Source organism: Somniosus microcephalus, chromosome 22 (assembly GCF_052327205.1).
Source record: "Somniosus microcephalus isolate GS21.2 chromosome 22, FLI_Smic_1.0, whole genome shotgun sequence".
Lineage (NCBI taxonomy): Eukaryota > Metazoa > Chordata > Chondrichthyes > Squaliformes > Somniosidae > Somniosus > Somniosus microcephalus.
This window is the reverse complement of record NC_141008.1, coordinates 56950066-56973414: the sequence shown is the minus strand read 5'-3', so window position 1 is coordinate 56973414 and position 23349 is coordinate 56950066. Positions and strand designations below refer to the sequence as shown.

The window sequence follows — 23349 nt, the reverse complement described above, 5'->3', positions numbered from 1 at the left end:
AGTACAGGCAACATAGTAGGAAAAAGATGCTCATTTCTGAATATAAAACCAGCTCTAATGCCAACTGTGTTCTAAAACCCTACACCAAAATTTACCTGGAAGTGGAGAACTTAACACTTTTAGGGCCATACTGTAAAAGCATCTTCAGGAATAGGAAAAGCCCATTAGGTTGAACAATATAGTCCCATTTTCCACACACCAACTACACTCACCCATGCTCTAACCAGGGTGCAAGGATTGGGTTTTCAAATATTATACAATTTATCACGGTGATTGACTCATTATTATATTTTTCTACAAATGGATAAATTAATGTATACATTCGGTTTCTAGATTTCAATCACAACAGGCCCAAGGCTTCAAATTAAATCTGGTCCTCTGGACAAAGCCCAATAGTTCTTTGAAATAAAGACACCAGACACACACTGCAGATGGACTTGTAACTTGGAATGCTAAAACAAACCCTGTGCAATTGTGCCGAATATTGGTGGTCCATGTGGAAAATTTCCTCTTCAGGATGTGCACCTTAAGGGAAGGCATTCTACTGAAGGACAGTGGGAGGGCATGGAAACTTGGTAAGGTACTGTGTGTTTATCTTCAGGGTTAGTGAGCAGCAATAACTGTACAAGTGGGGGCAATATGGCACATATGGTGTCAAAATACACTACATTACAGGAAAAGCTGAACTGATTGAGACCGATCTGGGCATATTATATTGTATGAAGATTCAGCAGCATAATCCATTTCTAAACTATCTCTAAACGCAAGGGATATAGTCAATGTTCCCCCTAATTTTTTGGGGGTGCATGGTCCCTTTAACAGACTACGCTGCCCATTCAAAATTTCACACATGCGCGCTATGTCCCATTGAGAAGCCAGCAAGCGACCTGCAAGGGAGTTCCAACAGCTGTGCAACCGCACAGCTTAATGAGAACATAGGGTATAGTTAGTTTTGGGTAACTGAAGTTTTTTTTTTAAACCTCAATTCTGCTGATCATATTAGCACTGTATTAAAATGGTGCACTGGCACATTTACAACACAGTGTCGACCATGACTTAAAATATTCTGAAGCAAAATCTATTGCAGAATCCTATACGAGGGGAAGAGGTGCTTGCTATAGATTAGTTCTTATTGTTCAACAAAGTTGGACCATCAAAAAAGCCATCATACTATTGGAATATTTTAGCCCAGGTAAATATAGAACTATAAGCAACTTGTAAATGTTTGGTAACATCATGTAATTTGTGCAATAAACAGTAGTTTTGAAACATTAAAAACTTCATTTTGGTATCCAGTCACTGGAAAATGACTGCTTAACTAAATAACTTTTTTACTGTAATAAATATTAGAATAGGTTATAGATTGCGTGTTGGGTTACAGATCACAAGGAAGGATCAGATAAAATTACATAAAGGTTTGAAGTTGGGAAGGAAGTTAATATATCTAAAGGTGAAAGCAGTTACTCACTACTTGCTGCGGTCTCTTTTTTTCAGAATGACAACCTAGATGAGATACAGTACATTGTTTAGAATGAAGAGACAAATCTTTGAAGCCAAATGGAATAGTAACACATTTTAAAAATCTTTTCCAATCACAGTTTATTACAAATCAATAGCGGTCACATGGCGTTTTCCGACTAACAAACTGGCCATAGTTCTATATTTGCAGAGTTCCAAAACACTGATCAGCAACATATTCAAATACAGTGTTTCTTTATACCCCCATTATAACATTAAACTACTGTTTATAATTAGTGGAACAACAGCTTTGTTAAACAGTAAGTTATCCTATTTTCCCCTAAATTATGTACATAGCGACAATGGAAACCATTTCAAATCTTTCACTGTACCACTAAACAGAAAACAAGTCATGGATGTATTTTTTATTGTTGTCAAAAAATAATGTTCACATTACCTTTTCTTTAATGCCAAGATGACTCCGAGGCTATTCCTTCCCACTATAAGCTTGCCTTTGCCCCCAAACTCTCAATTAAAAACTTCAACAAAAACATCCTTCTAACCCCTTGCAACCACTTTATTCAGGCAATCAAATTAAGCAAATAATCAATCAACTAAGCAAGTGTTCTCATTAATTTAGGGTCTCCGCTAACTAGCACAGATTGTTTTGGGAAACTATGGGATGAAGATTTTTTTTTTACTGGACTTTGCAATACCCCATTCAGAACTTAGCATTTACAATATTTCAGAACACTGCATAATATCAAACAATTTTCTGATTTTTTCAATGCTCAAGAGAACGTAGAATCAGAGAAAAGTGCAGAATTATGCAACAGTATACGATGTTCTCTAGGATTTAAATATTTCTGTAAGCTTTTCCCCCCATCTTTGGAGTCTATCCACCCCAAACCCACCTTGGCCTGGAGATCTGCTCCTATGCCTTTCGCCTTTTGCACTCCATAATGAACAGCTAGGAGGTGGGCTGTCCAAACATGGCCTGGGTAATGCTCCCTTGGATTTTCCCTCCCTCCTTGTAGGGAAGCACCTGGTCTTTGCTCAGTGATCCTCCTGCTACGTTGGCATGCAATTTGCAGGTACTTGTGGGTGCAAACTTGTACCCAAACACTCCATGGTGCAGTATACTGGGGGCTTCAACCTGCTACATAGGAACAAGAGTAGGCCAATCAGCCTCTCGAGCCTGTTCCGCCATTCAATGAGATCATGGCTGATCTGCATATTAACTTCATCTTGGTTCCATAACCCTCCAATACCCTTGCCTAACAAAAATCTAGTTTATAAATTTTCAACTGAACCCCGTCCCCCAGCCTCAACAGCTTTCTGTGGGGGGGGGGGGGGGGTTCCAGATTTCCACTACCCTTTGTGTGAAGAAGTGCTTCCGGACACCCCCCCTGAACGGCCTAGCTCTAATAGTCCCTTGTTCTGGACTTCCCCCACCAGAAGAAATAGTTTCTCTCTATATACCCTACCAGCTCCTTGAATCATCTTAAACACTTCAACGAGATCACCTCTTGCGCTTCTATACTCAAGGGAATACAGGCCCAGTCTCTGCAACCTATCCCCTTAATTTAACCCTTTCAGCCCTGGTATCATTCTGGTGAATCTGCGCTGCACCCCCTCCAAGGCCAATATATCTTCCCGAGGTGCAGTGCCCAGAACTGAACGCAGTGCTCTAAACGAGGTCGACCCAGAGCTGTATATAACTAACATAACTTCCACCCCTTTCCAGCCCCCCTTGAGATAAAGGCCGACATTCCACTAGCTTTTTAAAATGATTTTCCTGCTTTACAGCATCGTAACGTGGAAAGAAATACCACTGGAGACCCCTCTCAGCAGGCTTTACTATCACATGTTTAGATCTACAGGTCAACAGTGACATATTTGGCAATTTCACCCAAAGCCCGAGGAGACCCACAGCAAAACATCTAAAACTTTTTAGAAAGGGCTGCCACTGCTGCAGCTTGGTTACAGTCATGCCAACATACTTTGTATACTGCCAACTGAAAAATGACACTAATCAAAAAGGCTATTTTTATTAGAAAGAGAAATACTACAGAAAGACAGTAGAAGGTACACGAGATACAAGTTAGCCTTTCAAAGGTCTCATTGATGATTACAAAGCAGGGTGGTGATGCAAGGCTTGGTGCCAGTGGTGCTCATGGAGGGAGTAAGGGTACCAACATCTTAGAGAAGATGATTCACAGTCACCAAGATTCAAATATCCCCAAAAACATTAAAGATAAAAGGATAGCAAGAATATCAAGGTTCAACAGTATTCAAAGTTTAAATACAGGTGAATGGCGAGGTGTTCAAATAAAAGGTCAGATGCAGTAGAATAGTGCAGATTAGCAGACCAGAGTTATGGATGTCCAAGGAGTTACAACAGGATACCACAGTGTTCACACAAGAATGGGAAGAGAGATTGGAGAAAGATGATGAACAGACCAAAAAGAGAAAAAATAAGTGTTAGCAATAATTTTTAGTCAGAACAAAAAAGTTAAGATAAAAACGTAGCTAAATCTCAATTTTCTTTCACATTCATACATAGCAGTTCTGCATTCCAAAGAGTGCAAAATGTAATACGTGACGTCAGCTCTCAAGCAGAACTCAGTGGGTGGAAGCTTCACCTACACCAGCATAATTTGTGGAAAAATAAGCATTAAAAAAAGCACTTGAAATGACACTTTTTGGATGGGTGGCACATCGCTGAACATGTACAATTCACACCAATTAGAGATTTATGCTCGCCTCCTCTAGAATGTTTGAAGCTGATATTTTTAAAACATTGGGCGATTTGAGAGCAGGCCTGAGAATAGGTGGCCAGCACTTCCACCCAAAACAGGCGGGAGCCTCATTAAAACATATAAATCGGGTTCCTACGCTGCATTTAGGGTTCCCGATGCAATTGTGCTCCTCCGCTAGGCGGAGAGTGCGCTCAACCAGTGGAACCGAGTGGCCGAATCTGCAGACCTTTAAGGGACCATTGCATGCCACTCCAAAGAAGTTTAAAATCCACTTTGCCAATGATTTTTGTGGGGGCGGGTTCCTCCTGGCCTCAAAAATTTACCATCTGCTGCTGGTCCCTCTGTGTCGTCTCTCCACAACCCACCCCCCACGATTCCCTTCTCCCCTTAATGTCCCACTTCTAGCTTGGCTACAGGGAGGAGTTACCGGATTTCCCCTGGCCCCGAATGGCGAGCTGCTGGTCACTGCTCATTTAGCACTGGCAGCTGGTCAATATTATTGTAATCAAACTGGACAATAAAAATAGATTGGACCTCTCTCGCTGATGACACTGGGCAGGCATCCCCATCGCTCTGCCCACCACCCACCCAATGAGTGCTGAAAACAAAAACTGACCTCATTGTTTCCTGGGACTACTGAAGTGCCCAAAATGACAACATATGGTAAACATGAACAAAAATACTTTGTTCAAGTAGCACAGAAGAAAATTTGCCACAATAAACATCAGTTTAATTACATTCTGACTGTTCATTATTTTAGGTTTGTGAGGTGAAAATTTATTGATCTGCCAATAACTGATAACTCGAGCCAAATTTTATAACGCCGATTTAACATCAGGTTGATCTTGGAGCCACTGGTTCATTGTTGGGACTGATGAGTAGGAGGTAACTTTAAATTTAAAGTCTCTCAATGCAAGCATTAAGACGTGCCCATTTATCGATATATACTCTAAGACTGCTATGGAAATGATAAAATAACAGAAAACAAATAGGTTGAAGACAAATGGTGCGGAAGTAGGTACTATAAATGGCATACACTCACGCCCATAAGTCATCCCAGGTTTGAGAGATTTGTTTTTAAATTTTTTTTTTTTTTTTTTTTAAACAATGATTGTATGCATATTTATCAGAGTTTTATATTCTATTTATGAATTATTAGCATCAAAAGGACCAACAGATAGTAAATTTTCACATAGCTCAACATGCCATACCTTGAAGTGAATTTTGATTCCTAACAGTTATCAATCTCAGCTGGGCCACTGCGGGAATGTCAAAGGCCAGATGCTTTCGTATGGAAAAGAAAGGAAGTGTGTCACTCTAGCCCCTCTTTCAGCCCGCCCAGTAATTGTATACAAAGCAGTGTTGGTAGAGGCCTGGTCCCATACCTGCCCGCCCTTTAAGCTCGTGACTGAACAAGGAGAAAGTTACTTTATTTTCTTCATTTATAATGAAATTAATAAAAAGATTAAATTGCTATAATAAACCACTTTGATTTGCTGGTAAACTAATATATAAAGCAAAAAGTTACAAAACTCAAGTTAAAACTCCTGCAGTTTAAATACTCACTTACGGCCCAAAGAAATCTAAATATATGCCAGCAGCACAAGGACTGAAAAGCTGTACCAGTAAGCACAGGCACTGCTAACGACTAACAATTGAGTCAGGGAAAAAAAAGATTGAATGCTACCAAGTAGATTGAATCACTACAATGTAAGGCACAAAATAGAAAATTATGGGATACTAACTCTGCAGATTTCCAGAAGTGGCCTGGATGAGAAAGTCGCCTGTTGAGTTTTGGCAGTTTTTCAAGCATGACCATCAGCTGAGTAAAAGTTGGTCTTTCGTTGTGATCATAAGACCAACATGCAGACAGAATTTCCTATAGAGCAAGCAGAACAAGTTGTTAGTGTTTCAGTTCCCCCTTTGTCGATGGTGGGATTTTATTTCAATTCCTACTTGCCTTAGCCCTCATTGCCTCAGTTATTCACATGTTCTGTGTCTCAAAAGTGTCTTCAATATCACTTAGCCATTTATCGGTCATGTTTTCAATTTAAGTGTGTGCGCGCGCATGTGTATTTCCCTCCCCCTTTCCTTGGTTTTGTTCCTTTAATTGCCATTCACCTGTAATTTCTTCCGGTTCTGACCAAGAATCTACACCAGAAAGATGAACTTATCGGTTCTCTGCACAGATGCTGACTAACCTACCAAATGCTTTGAGCATTTTTTGTTTTTATTTCTAGTAAGTTAGTGATGGGTTGAAGGTTAATTTGAGTCATTGAGGCTAATTATGCATCAGTATTCCAGAGGCCTGCAGTAATCATCTGGAGACGCAAGTTCAAATCCCGTGGCAGCTGGGGAATTTTACAAAACGCCAGTACCAGTAATGGTGACCGTGTAATTACCAGATTGTCATAAAAACCCATCTGGTTCACCGATGTCCTTACCCGGTCTGGCCTATATGCGACTCCAGACCCACAGTAATGTGGTTGACTCTTAGCTGCCTTCTGATGGTCTAGCAAGCCACTCAATTATCAAGGCGGCGGCTTACCGCCACCTTCTCAAGGGCAATCAGGGATGGGCAATAAATGCTGGCTTATCCAGTGAATGAATAAAAGATACAATTTAGTGCTCCAACTGGAAGGTCAGCTAACTGCGCACAGTGCAGGAACTGAACCTTGGATCCTCCACTCTACATGGGTTAGTGCTACCAGGCAGTGCATTTACCCACGGGGTGCTTAATCATTATTCATAGCCTGGAAAAGGCAAGGTTGCAATTTAGAGATCCCAAATTAGTGAGCACAGAAGTCCAACTATAAAGCTAAGGTTTTCAAACACGTCTATCCAATTTGCCTCTTAAATTTCTTTGTTCAAATGAAAGGAGCCACACATTAATAGGAGGCTTAGTCTCTGCTAGTTTAAAATATAAAAAAAAATTTTCAATAAAAATGAAAATGCAGAGATTCTACTGTCTTTTTACTGCCTTATTGCAACACTTGCACAAGCCAACAGCTGTTTCACAATAACCCTTACTCACAGTCACTTCCTTTCCCAAGGAAATCTGAGCTAGAAGATTCTGGACTCCTTCCCCACTGCCAACTTGCCAGATTATTGCCTCTACAGGTTGGTTCTTGAATGGCCAATCCCTTGCTTGAAGTTCATACCAAATAGTCCTGCAAGAATTAAGAAACAAACTGAATATCAAAAACCAAAGATCAGAAATGTGCATTATGGAAAATTGCAGAGATTTTTTAAAAATCCCTAACTCATACTATAGGCTGTACTGAAACATTCAATTAACTAGTTTACTTGGAATGCACCTCAATTATACCCCATTAAATTAAAACTGCATAGAGTACAAAGATCCATGGATAACATTTTGGGGCCTTGCATTGCAGGAAATTAACTTTTTTCCACAGAAAAATAATGGAGTCCTTAGAATCACACTTTTAAAATAAAACTCATTTTTTCCTAACAAGTATTAGCTACAGCTAATATACAGGCATAATAGAAGTTTTAGATCTTACCCAAATGCATATACATCTCCTGCCTTTGAAAACGGGAGCTTGTCTTCATCCTTGCCTGAATACATTTCTTGGACTATTTCAGGAGCTACGTAGCACAACCATCCATTTGGCAGCTTCAGCTCATTCTCTCTCCTGTCATGATTTTATAATATAAAATTAGAAGCCTCATTTTAAAATAACTAGTTTTGGACACTTAGTCACTCCAAATATGAAAACGTACAAGATATTTAAAAGATTCCTCCTCTTTTGAAAGCACCAACTCATGGTGGGGATACAGTTTTAATGAGCACTACCAGCCCTTGAATATCTTGGTCAAGTGGCCATTCTTAAGTGTGAACTTGAGGATATTTGACTACATGGGGTCATCACAGTCAAGCATCATCCCATCCATACCCAACGCTTAAACAAAGATTTTCCAGCTGGATAATGTTTAGGAACAGGAAAATTTCCATCCCACTTGATGCCAGCCCAGTGATGCGAAAGCCAGTTGTAGTGCCTCCATTGCCAATCCAGCCAAGATCAGCACACAACGTGGGACGATGTTTTTGGTCTGATTTGAATCAAAGTAATTAAGCAAAGGTTTTTTTTAATTATATCAAGCCTCCTCATAGCAAGAGACACAAAAAAATGTACTTCTATGAGACAAGTAAACCAGCAGAGTTTTCCGTAAGAAAATACAGGCAGTGAACCTTTCTTCACTGTAAACATGTAGATCCATAATCAGAAGGAACAGTGCAGGATAGGACTTCTGCAATACTCTAATCTTGCAATATTTGCAGGCTCAGTTCAGAAATGTTACTGCAGTCCTTCAGGGGTTAACATTATAGTCCACTTAGTCAGCAGAAAGAAAATTACCCTCTGCCCATCATATGGCTGTGATTTATAGTCATCTTGAAATAATGGCCAATGGTTTCAACTGACCTAAAGAAACCTCGCCACCCACGACCAATTAAAATAACTCTTCAAAGCACACTGGAAAAGCAAAGTTTGTCAAAATTTAGGAGCTAAATTGTGCTGGATCAAGGAAACGATGACTGCATTTTCATCAATTAATGCATTCTAACATTTCATCTGAACTTATATTTAAGCACAGATATTTCAACTATCAACTTTAAAAAAATTCCCATTAAAAGGCTTGATTCAAAATATTACTTGGACTGCTTAACCTCTGGCACATGGTCCCCCGATGGCTTAGCAATTTTATCTTTTGTAGCTGAACCATACATCTCCAGTCCATCTCGAGTTAGCAGATCTGAGTCATGGTAGGGGCCCGGCAATTGTTGCAACATCCACGTTTGGGAAATCAACCAAAGTTGACGTTCCAAATCATTATCCAGTGACCTCTGTTGGGAGGACATGCATGTAGGAATCAGGTGAGGACAGGATTTAACTCCCATGTTGGCCCTCACGCAAGAACAGCCGCTCACACACTTACTACGAAGGCTCACGCATGAATATTAGCAACGTAGGTGAGGTACCAGATGACAATGGAACCATATCCTCACAAGGAGCCAACACGAGGGGGGGGGGGGGGGGATTTGGAGATAAAATTTTCAAAAAAATAAACAATCGTTTGCATAGCTGACACCGATTGTCCTAAAGTGCATTCTTGTCTCACCTGTCCTCTTGTACCACACCAGATATACCGAATAGTCCAAAGTCTGTGATTACAACTTTTCCATTGTCGTAGAAGATATTCTTTGACTTCAAATCCTTGTGCACAATACCCCTTGCATGAAGGTACCCCATCCCCTAGAAGAAGAAAAGAATTTGCAATTCTACAGTTGGGGAATTCGATTTATAAGGGAAGGAATTAACTGCACAGATATGATAAATACAAAGACCAAAACAAGAGTATAAATGTCTGCTAGAACACAAATGTAAAATATCAAGGGTATTTGCGAAAGGAAAAAGCAGGCTAGAAGGGCCGTATGGCCTACTCCTGCTCCTATTTATGTTCTTATGAAAAACTAGTACATGGAGCTCTGTCCGTCTGACTGTCCTCCAGGCATGAGGTGCAGAGGAGATGCTTTAAATAGTATAATAAAGAGAGAAAGGATTAAAATGGCAGTCAACTGGATCTTCTGTAACATAAAACCTAGAAAAGCAATTTGAAGAACTTAAAGTTACTGCTTGGATGGAAAAATGCCTCTTGCTTTAAAGTACAAGAGAATAGTGCTGCCTGGTTAACAAATTGGAAGCGATTGGTGGGAAATATACAATACAGGGGGAAAAAAAACAATTGTATGGAGAAGAATGGTGCCTGGCCATGACTGAAGCACAAACACTGAGGCAGAGGGAGAATGAATGCAGACCCCAAAGAGAGAATGAAATCACTGCAGGCAGCTACACCATTGTACTAGTGTATTAGTTACATATGGCAAATAAAATTGAATTGAATTGAATTGAATTGATGCAATCAGTAGTCTAACCATTCCACGATAAAGTTCAAGTATGCCCTTTTCAAAAAGTTACTATGTGGCATGATCGCCACACTGTCTAGAACAGAAATCACACCCACTGTTTTAGTAGAATTGCAATCCTAGTCCTTTGGCAAAGCTCATTATATATTGGCCCTTTGATATGAAACTGATAACAAGGCCCCCCCTTTTGAAGCATTGAACACCGACAATGACAATTTTAATTCTACTTGAAATATTGTTTAAAAAACACAAAATAAATTTCAATTCAGTAAAGAGAAATTTCCATTAAAAGCCTCTTATATAAACGTACTTTTATAATTTCCTGTGCAATTTGCCTCATCTTGTTAATATCCAGTGTGGTTTTGGAATCTCTGACAAATGAGAAGAGTGTTCGTCCTTTACAGAAACTAAAAGATAAAAACGTATTGGGTTATACACAGAACTAGAGAATATCATGCAACACTTAAAATTAGGAGTTGGGCTTTTTGGGACAGCAAACCAACACTAGGATGGAGATTATTAAATAGAAGCAGGTGCGTTCAGCTAAACAACATTCTGATTTCTCCAATTACCTTTTAGACTTTTCATTGATCAAGCAAGAGGCGGGTTAAACATGACTAAATGGCCAGATCTGTCTGGCCATGCTCTATGGCGGGGAGGAGGCAGCAATTACATATTTCTCCTAAGGCTTTTGGTAATGTCTCTTTGTGGACAGCTAGTCGGACATTCCAAAACACCATCCCACGCAGAACGCGAGATATTCCTCTCCTCAACAAGATCCCTTATCACCTGGAAAAGGCAACTTTCCACTAAGATGGAGCAGCACCAGTTAGGATCAGTGTCGTTTTCTTAGGCAGTCCCTCGGAACCGAGGCTGACTTGCTTCCACATTAAAAATGAGTTCGCAGGTGACTGATGAGTCCAATGCGGGACCTACAGTCTGTCACAGGTGGGGCAGACAGTGGTTGAAGGGGCGGGTAGCTGGGGTGCTTGGGTTGACGTGCGCTCCTTGCGCTTGGCTTCCTCTTGCTCCCGGCGAAGAGTCTCGAGGTGTTCGGCGCCTTCCCGGATGCTTCTCCTCCACTTTGTGCGGTCTTGGGCCAGGGATTCCCAGGTGTCGGTGGGGATGTTACACTTTTTCAAGGAGGCTTTGAGGGTGTCCTTGAAGCGTTTCCTCTGCCCACCTGGGGCTCTCTTGCCATGCCGGAGCTCCGAGTAGAGCGCTTGTTTTGGGAGTCTCGTATCGGGCATGCGGACAATGTGACCCGTCCATCGGAGCTGATTGAGCGTGGTCAGAGCTTCGATGCTGGAGATGTTGGCCTGAGCAAGAACACGGACGTTGGTGCGCCTATCCTGCCAATGGATTTGCAGGATTTGCGGAGGCAGCGCTGGTGGTACCTCTCCAGTGCTTTGAGGTGCCTGCTGTACATGGTCCATGTCTCGGAGGCATACAGCAGGGCAGGTATCACTGCTGCCCTGTAGACCATGAGCTTAGTGCCGGGTTTGAGGTCCTGGTCTTCAAACACTCTCTTCCTCAGGCGATCGAAGGCTGCACTGGCACACTGAAGGCGGTGTTGGACTTGGTTGTCGACGTCTGCCCTTGTTGACAGTAGGCTCCCGAGGTATGGAAAGTGGTCCACGTTGTCCAAGGCCTTGTCGTGGATTTTGATAATCGGGGGGCAGCACAGTGTGGCGGGGGCAGGTTGGTAGAGGATCTTTGTCTTGCGGATGTTTAGTGCAAGGCCTATGCTCTCATATGCTTCGGTGAAGGCGTTTACGATGGTTTGGAGTTCGACCTCCGAGTGAGCGCAGACGCAAGCATCGTCTGCATACTGTAATTCGACGACAGAGGATGGGACGACCTTGGACCTGGACTGGAGGCGATGGAGGTTGAACAGTTTCCAGTTTGTTCTGTAAATTAGCTCCACTCCAGTGGGGAGCTTACGGAGGGTGAGATGGAGCATTGCAGCAAGGAAGATTGAGAAGAGCGTTGGTGCAATGACACAGCCTTGCTTGACCCCGGTTCGTACGTGAATTGGGTCTGTGGTGTAACCGTTGGTCAGGATCACAGCTTGCATGTCGTCGTGAAGCAGGCAGAGGATAGTGGCAAACTTTTGAGGGCAGCTGAATTTGAGGAGGACACTCCATAATCCCTCACGGTTGACAGTGTCGAAGGCCTTTGTGAGATCAAAGGCGGCCATGTACAGTGGTTGGTGCTGTTCCCTGCATTTCTCTTGTAATTGACATGCAGTGAAGATCATGTCCATTGCGCCCCTTCGTGGGCGGAATCCGCATTGCGACTCTGGGAGAAGGCGATGGAGGAGGATTCTTGCGATGACTTTCCCTGTGGCAGACAGCAGGGAAACTCTTCTGTAATTACCGCAATCGGACTTGTCACCTTTCTTGAAGATGGTCACAATTACGGCGTCTGAGGTCCCCTGGCATGCTCTCCTCCTTCCAGATAAGAGAAATGAGTTCATGAATTCGCGCCAGCAGTGCTTCTCCGCTATGCTTTAGTGCCTCGGCGGGAATTCCATCTGCTCCCGAGGCCTTGTTGTTCTTCAGTTGTCGGATGGCCTTCTCAACCTCATGCCGGGCTGGGGTTGTGCTGAGATGGTGGCGGGTAGCATGCTGTGGGATGGAGTTGAGGACACTCATGTCGAAGACAGAGTCGTGGTTAAGGAGATCTTCGAAGTGCTCCTTCCAGCAGGCACTGACTGCTTCCCTGTCCTCTCCGTTCTTGGCCTGCAGTGGGGAAGGGCCTTGGGTGCTTGGGCCGTAGATGGTCTTGACTGCGCTAAAGAATCCATGCATGTCGTGGTTGTCGGCTAGCTGCTGGATCTCCTGCGCTTTCTCCACCCACCATCTGTTCTTTAGGTCACGAGTTTTTTGTTGGACATCGGCCTTCAGGCTTCTGTAGAGCTGCTTTCTTGCTCTCGAGTTCTGTTGCTGTTTCCAGATCAGAAATGCCTTGCGCTTGCGGCTTATTAGCTCCTGGATCTCCTGGTCATTCTCGTCAAACCAGTCTTGGTGTTTCCTGGTTGAGTGACCGAGCGTCTCTTCACAGGTGCTGATTATGGAGGCCTTGAGTGCAGACCAGACGCTGTGGGCACTCTGTCTCGGCATCACTGGGAGTCGTCAGGTTGTTTGTGAGGCGCAGGCTGAATAGGGCTCTCTTAGCGGGGTCTTTGAGTGCTCCAGCGTTAATTTTCCTGCGGCATTGTTTCTGCTGCCGCCGCTGTTTTGGGGCTATGTTGATGGAGATGACAGAGCGGATTAGGCGGTGGTCTGTCCAGCAGTCATCAGCTCCCGTCATGGCGCAGATGCGGACGTCCTTGTGGTCCCTCACTCAGACGATAACGTAGTCCAGCAGATGCCAGTGCTTGGAACGAGGGTGCTGCCATGAAGCTTTGTACTTGTCTCTGACGGAACAAGGTGTTGGTTATGACGAGGCCATGTTCTAAGCATTTCGACAGGAGGAGGGTACCGTTGGAGTTGGCTTTCCCTACCCCCTCTCTGCCGGTCACACCTCTCCAGAGGTCTGTGTCCTTTCCAACTCTGGCGTTGAAGTCGCCAAGGAGGATCAGCTTGTCGCCCGTTGGGACTCGGGACAGGGAATGTTCGAGGCTGGAGTAGAATTCCTCTTTGGTCTCGTCTGTAGCTTCCAGTGTTGGGGCGTACGCAGATGACCATAGCGCACTGGTTTCGGGCTAGGGTGAGTTGAAGAGTCATGAGGCGCTCATTTATACCACTAGGGGAGTCTAAGACACACGACCAGTTCATTTTTTATGGCAAAGCCTACCCCATGGAGGCGGCGTTCTTCTTCGGGTTTGCCTTTCCAGAAGGTGGTGTAACCACCGCCTTGCTCCTTGAGCTGGCCTTCCCCTGCCCGCCAGAACGCGAGATATTCCTCTCCTCAGCAAGATCCCTTACCACCTGGAAAAGGCAACTTTCCACTAAGATGGAGCAGCACCAGTTAGGGTCAGTGTAGTGCAAGTGCACTGCACCAACACACCATGCCACAAGGCTCCCATCTATTTTACTCTGTTCAAATAATTACTACTTTTGGGGGGGGGGGGGGGGAAATACAAGTGCTATTTGGCACTAAAAATTCAACGCAGTGTCTGAAATCTTGTATGAATGTTAGGATTACAATACAAAAAATGTATTTACCTTGTAATAATGGCTAAATGAGGAGGATGCATACAAGCTCCCATGAAAAGTACCACATTTTCATGCCTCGTTTGCCGATAAGTCATCACTTCTTTTTTGAACAATTTCAGGTGATCCTGATTATTCCCATCAATCTCTAACAACCTAATTGCCACTTCTCCATGCCAGCGTCCTTTATGAACTTTGCCCCATCGCCCTTTGCCAATCAGCTCTCCCACTTCCAATTCGTGAAACGGGATGTCCCATTCCTGTAGGAAGACACTTGTCTGGCTGGGCTTGCGAGAAATTGGTCCTTTCATGTGGGACCTAGTATTTGGCAAGTCATCCACCTCGTCAGTCTCATACTCCGATTCTGATTTATTAGCCTCCTCATCTTCAAGTGCTTGATCTTCATTCTGAAAGGAAATAGAAAAGGTACAACTTAATTGGGGAATGAAGTTTTGATTGGATTTTAAATCAGTTATTTTTAAATGCGCTTTGGTAGTCCCCCTGCTCTTGTGCTCCTTTTGCTGAAGGGCTGGTAGATAATCAGCTTTAAGACTTCCACTCACCTCAGACTTGAACCGATCAAGAAGTGCACAAGAATTGCCCTGGGTCAATTCATTTTCTCACCTCCGGAGGAGCAGTGCTCAGTCTCTTTGCGCCTCCCAAACTACATGGAGATCAGTAAATGTGCTAAGCAAAATTCTTAATAAGCCTGCATCCCACCACACTAGCACAGGAACACTGACACCCCGAGTTACCGCCTCCTGCATTAAGTTTCCTGTTTACAATTTAAAAGATTTTATCATTCGCAATTTTATTTTGAGCCAATATAAAATGTATGAATGCAAGTTATGTATATTTTGAACAACTTTTCTTTAATTGCTGCAGTTATAAGTTAATTATTTCCAGTAATGCCCAACCTGGATAGAATGAGTTATTTTAATTGTACTCTTTACAAAGGCTTAATAAAATGTCTAAATTTAAGTATTTTTTTCCTGGCAGCAATGCTGCCAGAATGAAATGCACATACAGGCAGTTGTGCTTCAGTCTGAAAAAAAAGGCCAATGCATCAGGTCTAAAAATAATATTCATACCTTAAATGTGGGTGTAAGCTTAATTTTTAAGTGCAGATGCATGGCTACACCATATCCAAAAACAAGACCAGATTTTTTTTTAAATTTTTTTTTTTTTTTTTTTTTTTTTTTTTTTTTAAATTCGTTCCTGGGATGTGGGCATCGCTGGTAAGGCCAGCATTTGTTGCCCATCTTTAATTGCCCGAGAAGGTGGTCATGAACCGCCTCCCTGAACCGCTGCAGTCCATGTGAAGGTACTCCCGCAGTGCTGCGAGGGAAGGAGTTCCAGGATTTTGACCCAATGACGATGAAGGAACAACGATATATTTCCAAGTCAGGCTGCTGCGTAACTTGGAGGGGAACTTACAGGTGGTGGTGTGCCCATGTGCCTGCTGCCCTTTTCCTTCTAGGTGCTAGAGGTCGCGGGTTTGGGAGGTGCTGCCGAAGCAGCCTTGGCGAGTTGCTGCAGTACATTTTGTAGATGGTACACACTGCAGCCACGGTACGCCGGTGGTGCAGGGAGTGAATGTTTAAGGTGGTGGACGGGGTGCCAATCAAGTAGGCTGCTTTGTCCTGGATAGTGTCGCGCTTCTTGAGTGTTGTTGCAGCTGCACTCATCCAGGCAAGTAGAAAGTATTGCATCACACTCCTGACTTGTGCCTTGTAGATGGTGGAAAGGCTTTGGGGGAAGCCAGGAGGGGAGACACTCACCGCAGAATACCCAGGCTCTGACCTGCTCTTGTAGCCACAGTATTTATGTGGCTGGTCCAGTTAAGTTTCTGGTCAATGGCTACCCCAAGATGGTGGGGGATTTGGCAATGGTAATGCCATTGAATGTCATGGGCGATGGTTAGACTCTCTTGTTGGAGATGTCATTGCCTGGCACTTAAGTGGCAAGTAACATTCGCACCACACATCAGCCCAAGACTGAATGTCATCCAGGTCTTGCTGCGTTTGAGCATGGACTGCTTCATTACCCGAGGAGCTGCGAATGGAACTGAACACTGTGCAATCATCCCCACTTCTGCCCTTATGTTGGAGGGAAGGTCATTGATGAAGCAGTTGAAGATGGTTGGGCCTAGGACACTGCCCTGAGGAACTGCTGCAGCGATGTCCTGGGGCTTTGCAGCCTTCCGGACTCAATATCGAGTTCAACAATTTCAGATCATAACCTCGGCCCCTATTACTTTTTTACTTAAAATTTTTTCCACCCCTTTGTTTCGAGTCTTCCTTTCCCCCCTCCCCCCCTTTCCTTTTGTTTCTCTCTCCCACCTGGCAGCTGTATCTTACCTGCCAGTACACTACACACCTAATCTCAGATGTCTTTTGTCTCCACCGGCCTATTACCATCTCGTCTGGTTTTGAATACCTTTTATTGTCTCTTTCACTTCTTTTGTTCGATCGCAGCCCTGCCTTCGATCTATTTTCTTTTCTTTCCAGTTTTGAAAAAAGGGTTTCGACCCGAAACGTCAACTCAAATTTCTCTCCACGGATGTTGCCTGACCTGCTGAGTTTTTCCAGCATTTTCTGTTATTTCGGATTTCCAGCATCTGCAGTATTTTGCTATCGTACCACAGCATTGTGGGTGTACCTACACCATATGGACTGCAGCGGTTCAAGGCGGCGGCTCACCACCATCTTCTCAAGGGCAATTAGGGATGGGCACTAAATGCAGGCCTAGCCAGCCAGTGACACCCACATCCCATCAATGAATTTAAAAAAAATCCATCTTCCTTTGTGCTAGGTATGACTCCAGCCAGTGGAGAGTTTTCCCCGATTCCCATGGATTTAAATTTTTTACTAGGGCTCCTTGATGCCACACTGGGACAAATGCTGCCTCTCATCTCACCTCTGGAATTCAGCTCTTTTGTCCATGTTTGGACCAAGGCTGTAATGAGTTCTGGAGCAGCATGGTCCTGGCAGAACCCAAACTGAGCATCAGTGAGCAGGTTATTGGCGAGTAAGTGCCACTTGATAGCACTGTCGACAACACCTTCCATCACTTTGCTGATGATTAAGAGTAGACTCATGGGGCAGTAATCGGATGTGTCCTGTTTTTTGTGGACAGGACATACCTGGACAGTTTTCCACATCGTCAGGTAGCTGCCAGTGTTGTAGCTGTACTGGAACAGCTTGACTAGAGGCGCGGCTCGTTCTGGCGCACAAGTCTTCAGCACGATAGCCAGGATGTTGTCGGGGCCCATAGCCTTTGCTGTATCCAGTGCACTCAGCCGTTTCTTGATATCACGTGGAGCGAATCGAATTGGCTGAAGACTGGCTTCTGTGATGGTGGGAACATCAGGAGGAGGCCGACATGGATCATCCATTCGGCAGTTCTGGCTGAAGATGGTTGCAAACGTTTCAGCCTTGTCTTTTGCACTCGCGTGCTGGGCTCCGTCATCATTGAGGATGGGAATATTCCAAGAGCTTCCTCCTCCAGTTAGTTGTTTAATTGTCCACCACCATTCACGACTGGATGTGGCAGGACTGCAGAGCTTTTATCTGATCCGTTGATTGTGGGATTGTTTACTGTCTATAGCATGCTGCTTCTGCTGTTTAGCATGCATGTAGTCCTTTGTTGCAGCTTTCCCAGGTAGGCACCTCATTTTTAGGTACACCTGGTGCTGCTCCTGGCATGCTTTTCTGCACTCCTCATTGAACCAGGGTTGGTCCCCTGGCTTGATGGTAATGGTAGAGTGAGGGATATGCCGGACCATGAGGTTACAGATTGTGGTGGAATACAATTCTGCTGCTGCTGGCCAACAGTGCCTCATGGATGCCCAGTTTTGAGCTGCTAGATCTGTTCTGAATCTATCCCATTTAGCACGGTGGTAGTGCCACACAACACGATGGAGGGTGTCCTCAGTGCAAAGACAGGATTTTGTCTCCACAAGGACTGTGCGGTGGTCACTGCTACTAATGCCGTCATGGACAGAAGCATCTGCGATAGGTAGATTGGTGAGGACGAGGTCAAGTAGGTTTTTTCCCCTCGTGTTGGTTCTCTCGCCACCTGTCGCAGTCCTAGTCTGGCAGCTAAGTCCTTCAGGACTCGGCCAGCTCAGTCAGTAGTGGTGCTACCGAGCCACTCTTGGACATTCAAGTCCCCCACCCAGAGTACATTCTGTGCCCTTGCTACTCAGTGCTTCTTCCAAGAAGTGTTCAACATGGAGGAGTACTGATTTATCATCAGCTGAGGGAGGGTGGTAGGTGCTCGACACCATTGAGTCATGGGGTCTGGAGTCAATGTTGATGACTCACAGGGCCACTGCCTCCCAGCTGTATACCACTGTCGCCATCTCTGGTGGGTCTGTCCTGCCGGTGGTACAGGACATACCCAGGGGTGGTGATGGAGGAATCTAGGACATTGGCTGAAAGGTATGATTCTGTGAGTATGACTGTGTCAGGCTGTTGCTTCACTAGTCTGTGGGATGGCTCTCCCAATTTTGGCACAAATCCCTAGAGTGAGGGGGGTCAACTGGGCTGGGTGTGCCGTTGTCATGTCCGAAGCCGGTGCCGAGGTTGATGCCGGGTGGTCTAGCCAGTTTTATTCTTATTGCTTTTTGTAGCGGTTGTGTACAACTGAATGGCTTGCTAGGCCATTTCAGAGGGCAGTTAAAAATCAACCACATTGCTGTGGGTCTGGAGTCACATATAGACTGGACCAGGCAAGGACAGCCGATTTCCTTCCCTATAGGACATTGGTGAACCAGATGGGCGTTTACGACAATCCGATCAAATCAAATCAACTTTTATTGTCATTGTTAGTGCACAAGTGCAGTACAACGAAATGTAGGCTTGCGGCACCCGAGAGTGTACATTTGGATTAAGACATTTAAACATTCAACATACATTTGGCTTGTAGTAGATTAACATAAACATAACCATAATAAAGTGCATTGGCAGATGTGCAGGCTTGAGTTTATTTGTGGAGTTCAGTAAGATGACAGCCCTGGGAAAGAAGCTGTTCCTAAATCTGGTCGTACGGGTGCGAATGCATCTGTAGCGTCTCCCAGATGGCAGGAGGGCGAACAGACTGTGGCTGGGGTGGGTAGGGTCTTTGATGATGGACCGTGACCTCCGCAGACAGCGTTTCTGGTATATGTGCTCTATGGTCGGTAGCCGGGTGCCGGTAATGCGTTGGGCAGTTTTGACTACCCACTGCAGGGCTTTCCGGTCATAGTAGCTACAGCTGCCATACCATACTGTGATACAGTTTGTCAGGATGCTCTCTATAGTGCAGCGGTAAAAGTTAGAGGATCAGGGGTGACAGGTTACATCCCTTCAGCCTCCTTAGGAAATATAGGCGCTGCTGGGCCTTCTTCACCAGAGAGGAGGTATTGAGGGACCAGGAGAGGTCTTCCATGATGTGGACTCCGAGGAACTTAAAGCTGTCCACCCTTTCCACCACAGCCCCATTGATGTGGATGGGGGTGTGACTTCCGCCTTTGGACTTCCTGAAGTCCACAATGATTTCTTTGGTTTTCTTGATGTTAAGGGCCAGGTTGTTATCGGCGCACCACTTCACGAGATGCTGGACCTCCTCCCTGTAGGCTGACTCATCATTGTTGGTGATCTGGCCTACTACCGTGGTGTCATCCGCAAACTTGATGATGGTGTTGGAACCATCAACAGCCACACAGTCGTGGGTGAAGAGGGAGTAGAGGAGGGGGCTCAGCACACATCCTTGTGGGGCCCCCGTGTTCAGGGTCGGGGGGGGGGGGGGGGGGTGGTTACCTAATTTGACAGACTGGGGTCTGTTTGTTAGGAAGTCCAGGGTCCAGTTGCAGAGGGAAGTGTTCAGGCCGAGAGTTTGGAGTTTGGTGGCCAGCTTGTTGGGGACGATAGTGTTGAATGCTGAGCTGTAGTCTATGAACAGCATTCTGATGTAGGTCTCCTTACCATCTTGGTGATTCAGTGCCGAGTGTAGAGCAGTTGTGATTGCATCCTCCGTTGATCTGTTTGCACGATAGGCAAACTGGTGTTGGTCAAGAGAGGCGGGAACACTGGCTTTGATGTGGGCTAAGACCAGTCTCTCGAAACACTTCATTATGATGGGTGTGAGTGAGACAGGTCGATAGTCGTTCAGGCACGTCACAGCCGTTTGCTTTGGCACAGGAATAATGGTAGCGGTCTTGAAGCATGTAGGGACTACTGCCTGGGCCAATGACAGATTGAAGATGGCGGTGAAGACATCAGCCAGCTGATCGGCACATTCCTTGAGTACCCGTCCAGGGATGCTATCCGGTCCAGCAGCCTTACGTGTGTTCACTCCGCGTGGAACACCCCTTACGTCGGAGGTTGACAGAGTGAGCACCTGGTCTTCCGGGGGTGGCAAGGCTTTGGTAGCCGGCTCCCTGTTGTCCCTGTCGAAGCGAGCGTAGAAGTTGTTAAGCTCCTCCGGGAGGGAGGCATCGCTAACCCGGGGGCTGGTGTTTTTGCCCTTGTAGTCAGTGATGAACTGGATGCCTTGCCACATGCGCCGGGGGTCCGAGTTGTTGCGGAAGCGATCCTCTATCCGCAGTGTCCGTCTCCTTTTGGCAGTCCTGATACCCTTTTTTAGGTTGGTCCTAGCTGCACTGTAAGCCGCCGCGTCGCCAGATTTAAATGCTGCGTCGCGTGCTTTCAACAGTGAGCGGACCTCTCCGTTCATCCAGGGTTTCTGGTTGGGGTATGTCCTGATATTTTTATGGGTTGTGACGACCTCGACGCAGCTGTTGATGTAGAATAGCACTGTGGATGCATATTCCTCGATGTCATTATGGGCAAACATGCCCCAATCAGTGCGTTCGAAGCAATCCTGAAGCTCCGATACTGCCCCCTCTGGCCATACTTTCACTGCTCTCACTGATGTTCTCCCTCTTTTGATGAGCGGTTTGTATGCCGGGGCTAGAAACAGGGAGAGGTGGTCAGACTTCCCAAGGTGGGGGCAGGGAATGGCCTTATAAGCGTCTACAATGCTCGTGTAGACTTGGTTCAGTGTGTTCTCCCCTCTTGTGGGGCAGTGGTCACCATTACTGATACTAGCTTTTATTCCATATTTAAAATCCCCAGCTGCCATGATGGGATTTGAAGTCATGTCTCTGGATCATTAGTCCAGGCCTCTGGATTATTAGTCGAGTAAAATAACCACCATGCTACCGACCCCTTGCATGACTTTACACTAGAACTTTACAGCAGTATACAACAATACTGCATTGTCCTGATTATTTAATTCCAACATACCTCTGCATCCAGATCTTCAGCAGCTTCTAGCTCAGTTTCCTCTGCAGTACTGCAAAAGAAAGAACACATTCTATACTTTGGTACCTGTACAACCACCTAGCACTACGGGTGAAAGTCTAATTCTATGCAAATCTGAATGAGTTAAGCAGGCAAGCAGAACCAAAAATCTAACTCTTGATTGGATATTTTGAAGCTGAATAGCCAAGCCACGTTGCAGGGTGCAAAACCCATGACCTTAGAAGGACAAGGGCAGCAGGCGCATGGGAACACCACCTCCAAGTTCCCCTCCAACTCACACACCATCCTGACTTGGAAGTATACCGCCGATCCTTCATCGTCACCGGGTCAAAATCCTGGAACTCCCTCCCTAACAGCAGTGGGCGTACTTTCACCACACGGACGGCAGCGGTTCAAGGCGGTGGCTCACCACCACCTTCTCAAGGGCAATAAATGCTGGCCTTGCCAGCGACACCCACATCCCATAAACGAATAAAATAAATTTAAAAACTATTTCTGTGCTTAAATTCAATGTGCATAGCAATAACTCTGAACTGAATATCTTTTTCATCTTGTTCAGAGTTAGAAATACAGTTCAACTATGGCAACATATATAGACATTTGTGAATGTTTTAAAATGTCAGTAACTATTTTGTCACTGCCTCCACACAACAAACATGTCTGAAACTGTCCTAACTTTGAGCCATGGTGACAATACCCATGTCTGGCACTATAAGCAGCAGTGTGGAATGTTATACTATCTCACTGGCTACAAGTAAACTCTATAGTGACTCAGTGCAGGATTCTCAACATTAAAGAGGGAAAATTTACTGTAACCCTTACAATAAAAGCAAACAGTACAATGAAATACAACTTCTGACTCAGTAAAAGATGAAAACCAATTACAGAATTTATCACACACAAGCAACCAGACAGCAAATACCTTGCTGCATCTGAAACTTGGGAGTAAATCTTGATTTGGTTCAGTTTCCAGTTCGCGATCAACATCAACAATACTGAACTCTGTAGTGTTGTCAAACCAATGTCATGGACTGGAGCAAAATTAGCAATTGGAGAAAGGCATTAAGCAAAACACTGGTCACAAAGAAGTGACATTGATGGAGATCTGGGTGTACTGTGCCTCCCTTATGACAAGAGGACAATAATATTGATGGCGAGGTGGAGGAGGGAAATGAAAAAGGCAAAGAAAGTAAAATGCACTGAAACGGTTTTGTTTTGAACAAAATTATTATACAACTAAAGAGAAAGTTATGTCATGTTGTGGCGGAGCCACTAAGGGACTCCAATCAATTGTATATAATTCCCTTTAATAATATGTTGGCTGCAGCCTGAGTCTGTATCTTTGTTTTCACTGTTTACATGTACAGAGCGTGATCACTTTAATAGCGCGGGCAAACACGATGATGTCACGCCGTTCATCACGTGATCCCCCACCGGCGGGAAAAACGTGATGACGTCAGCCACGGGACCGCCCTAGCAGTCCTCGTGGAGCCTCCGAACTGACGAGACCTATATTCGATGTTCTCCTGTAGTTATCTGTTAAACTGTTACTTTTCATTAAACCTCGTTTATTTGATCGCCTGAGTGGACCTCAGTCTTTTGGATGGGAACTAGACATTCCTACAATGTACTTTTATTTCACCTTAAAAAAAAAATGAATACAATTCAACAGCAAATATTCAAACGAGCAATTTTTTAAAAACGTTCTTTTC

The 23349-nt window shown here is 44.7% G+C and overlaps 1 protein-coding gene across 10 annotated transcripts in view; it reads right to left on the bottom strand.

Annotated features, from left to right (window-relative positions):
- ksr1a (kinase suppressor of ras 1a) overlaps positions 1-23349 on the bottom strand; it is a 195341-nt gene that overhangs the window by 8561 nt on the left and 163431 nt on the right. For 3 of the 10 annotated variants that reach the window (XR_015073253.1, XM_085964817.1, XM_085964819.1), the window contains exons 13-20: positions 21620-21668; positions 14340-14734; positions 10478-10574; positions 9363-9496; positions 7745-7876; positions 7255-7390; positions 5966-6099; positions 1469-1503 (exon numbers count right to left, since the gene is read on the bottom strand). Coding sequence is in view for 9 of the 10 variants with exons in the window: in XM_085964817.1 (XP_085820943.1) it covers positions 1491-1503; positions 5966-6099; positions 7255-7390; positions 7745-7876; positions 9363-9496; positions 10478-10574; positions 14340-14734; positions 21620-21668 (1090 nt within the window). In the remaining variant the exon portion in view is untranslated. The other 7 variants (XM_085964812.1, XM_085964814.1, XM_085964821.1 and 4 more) reach the window with 5 other exon arrangements.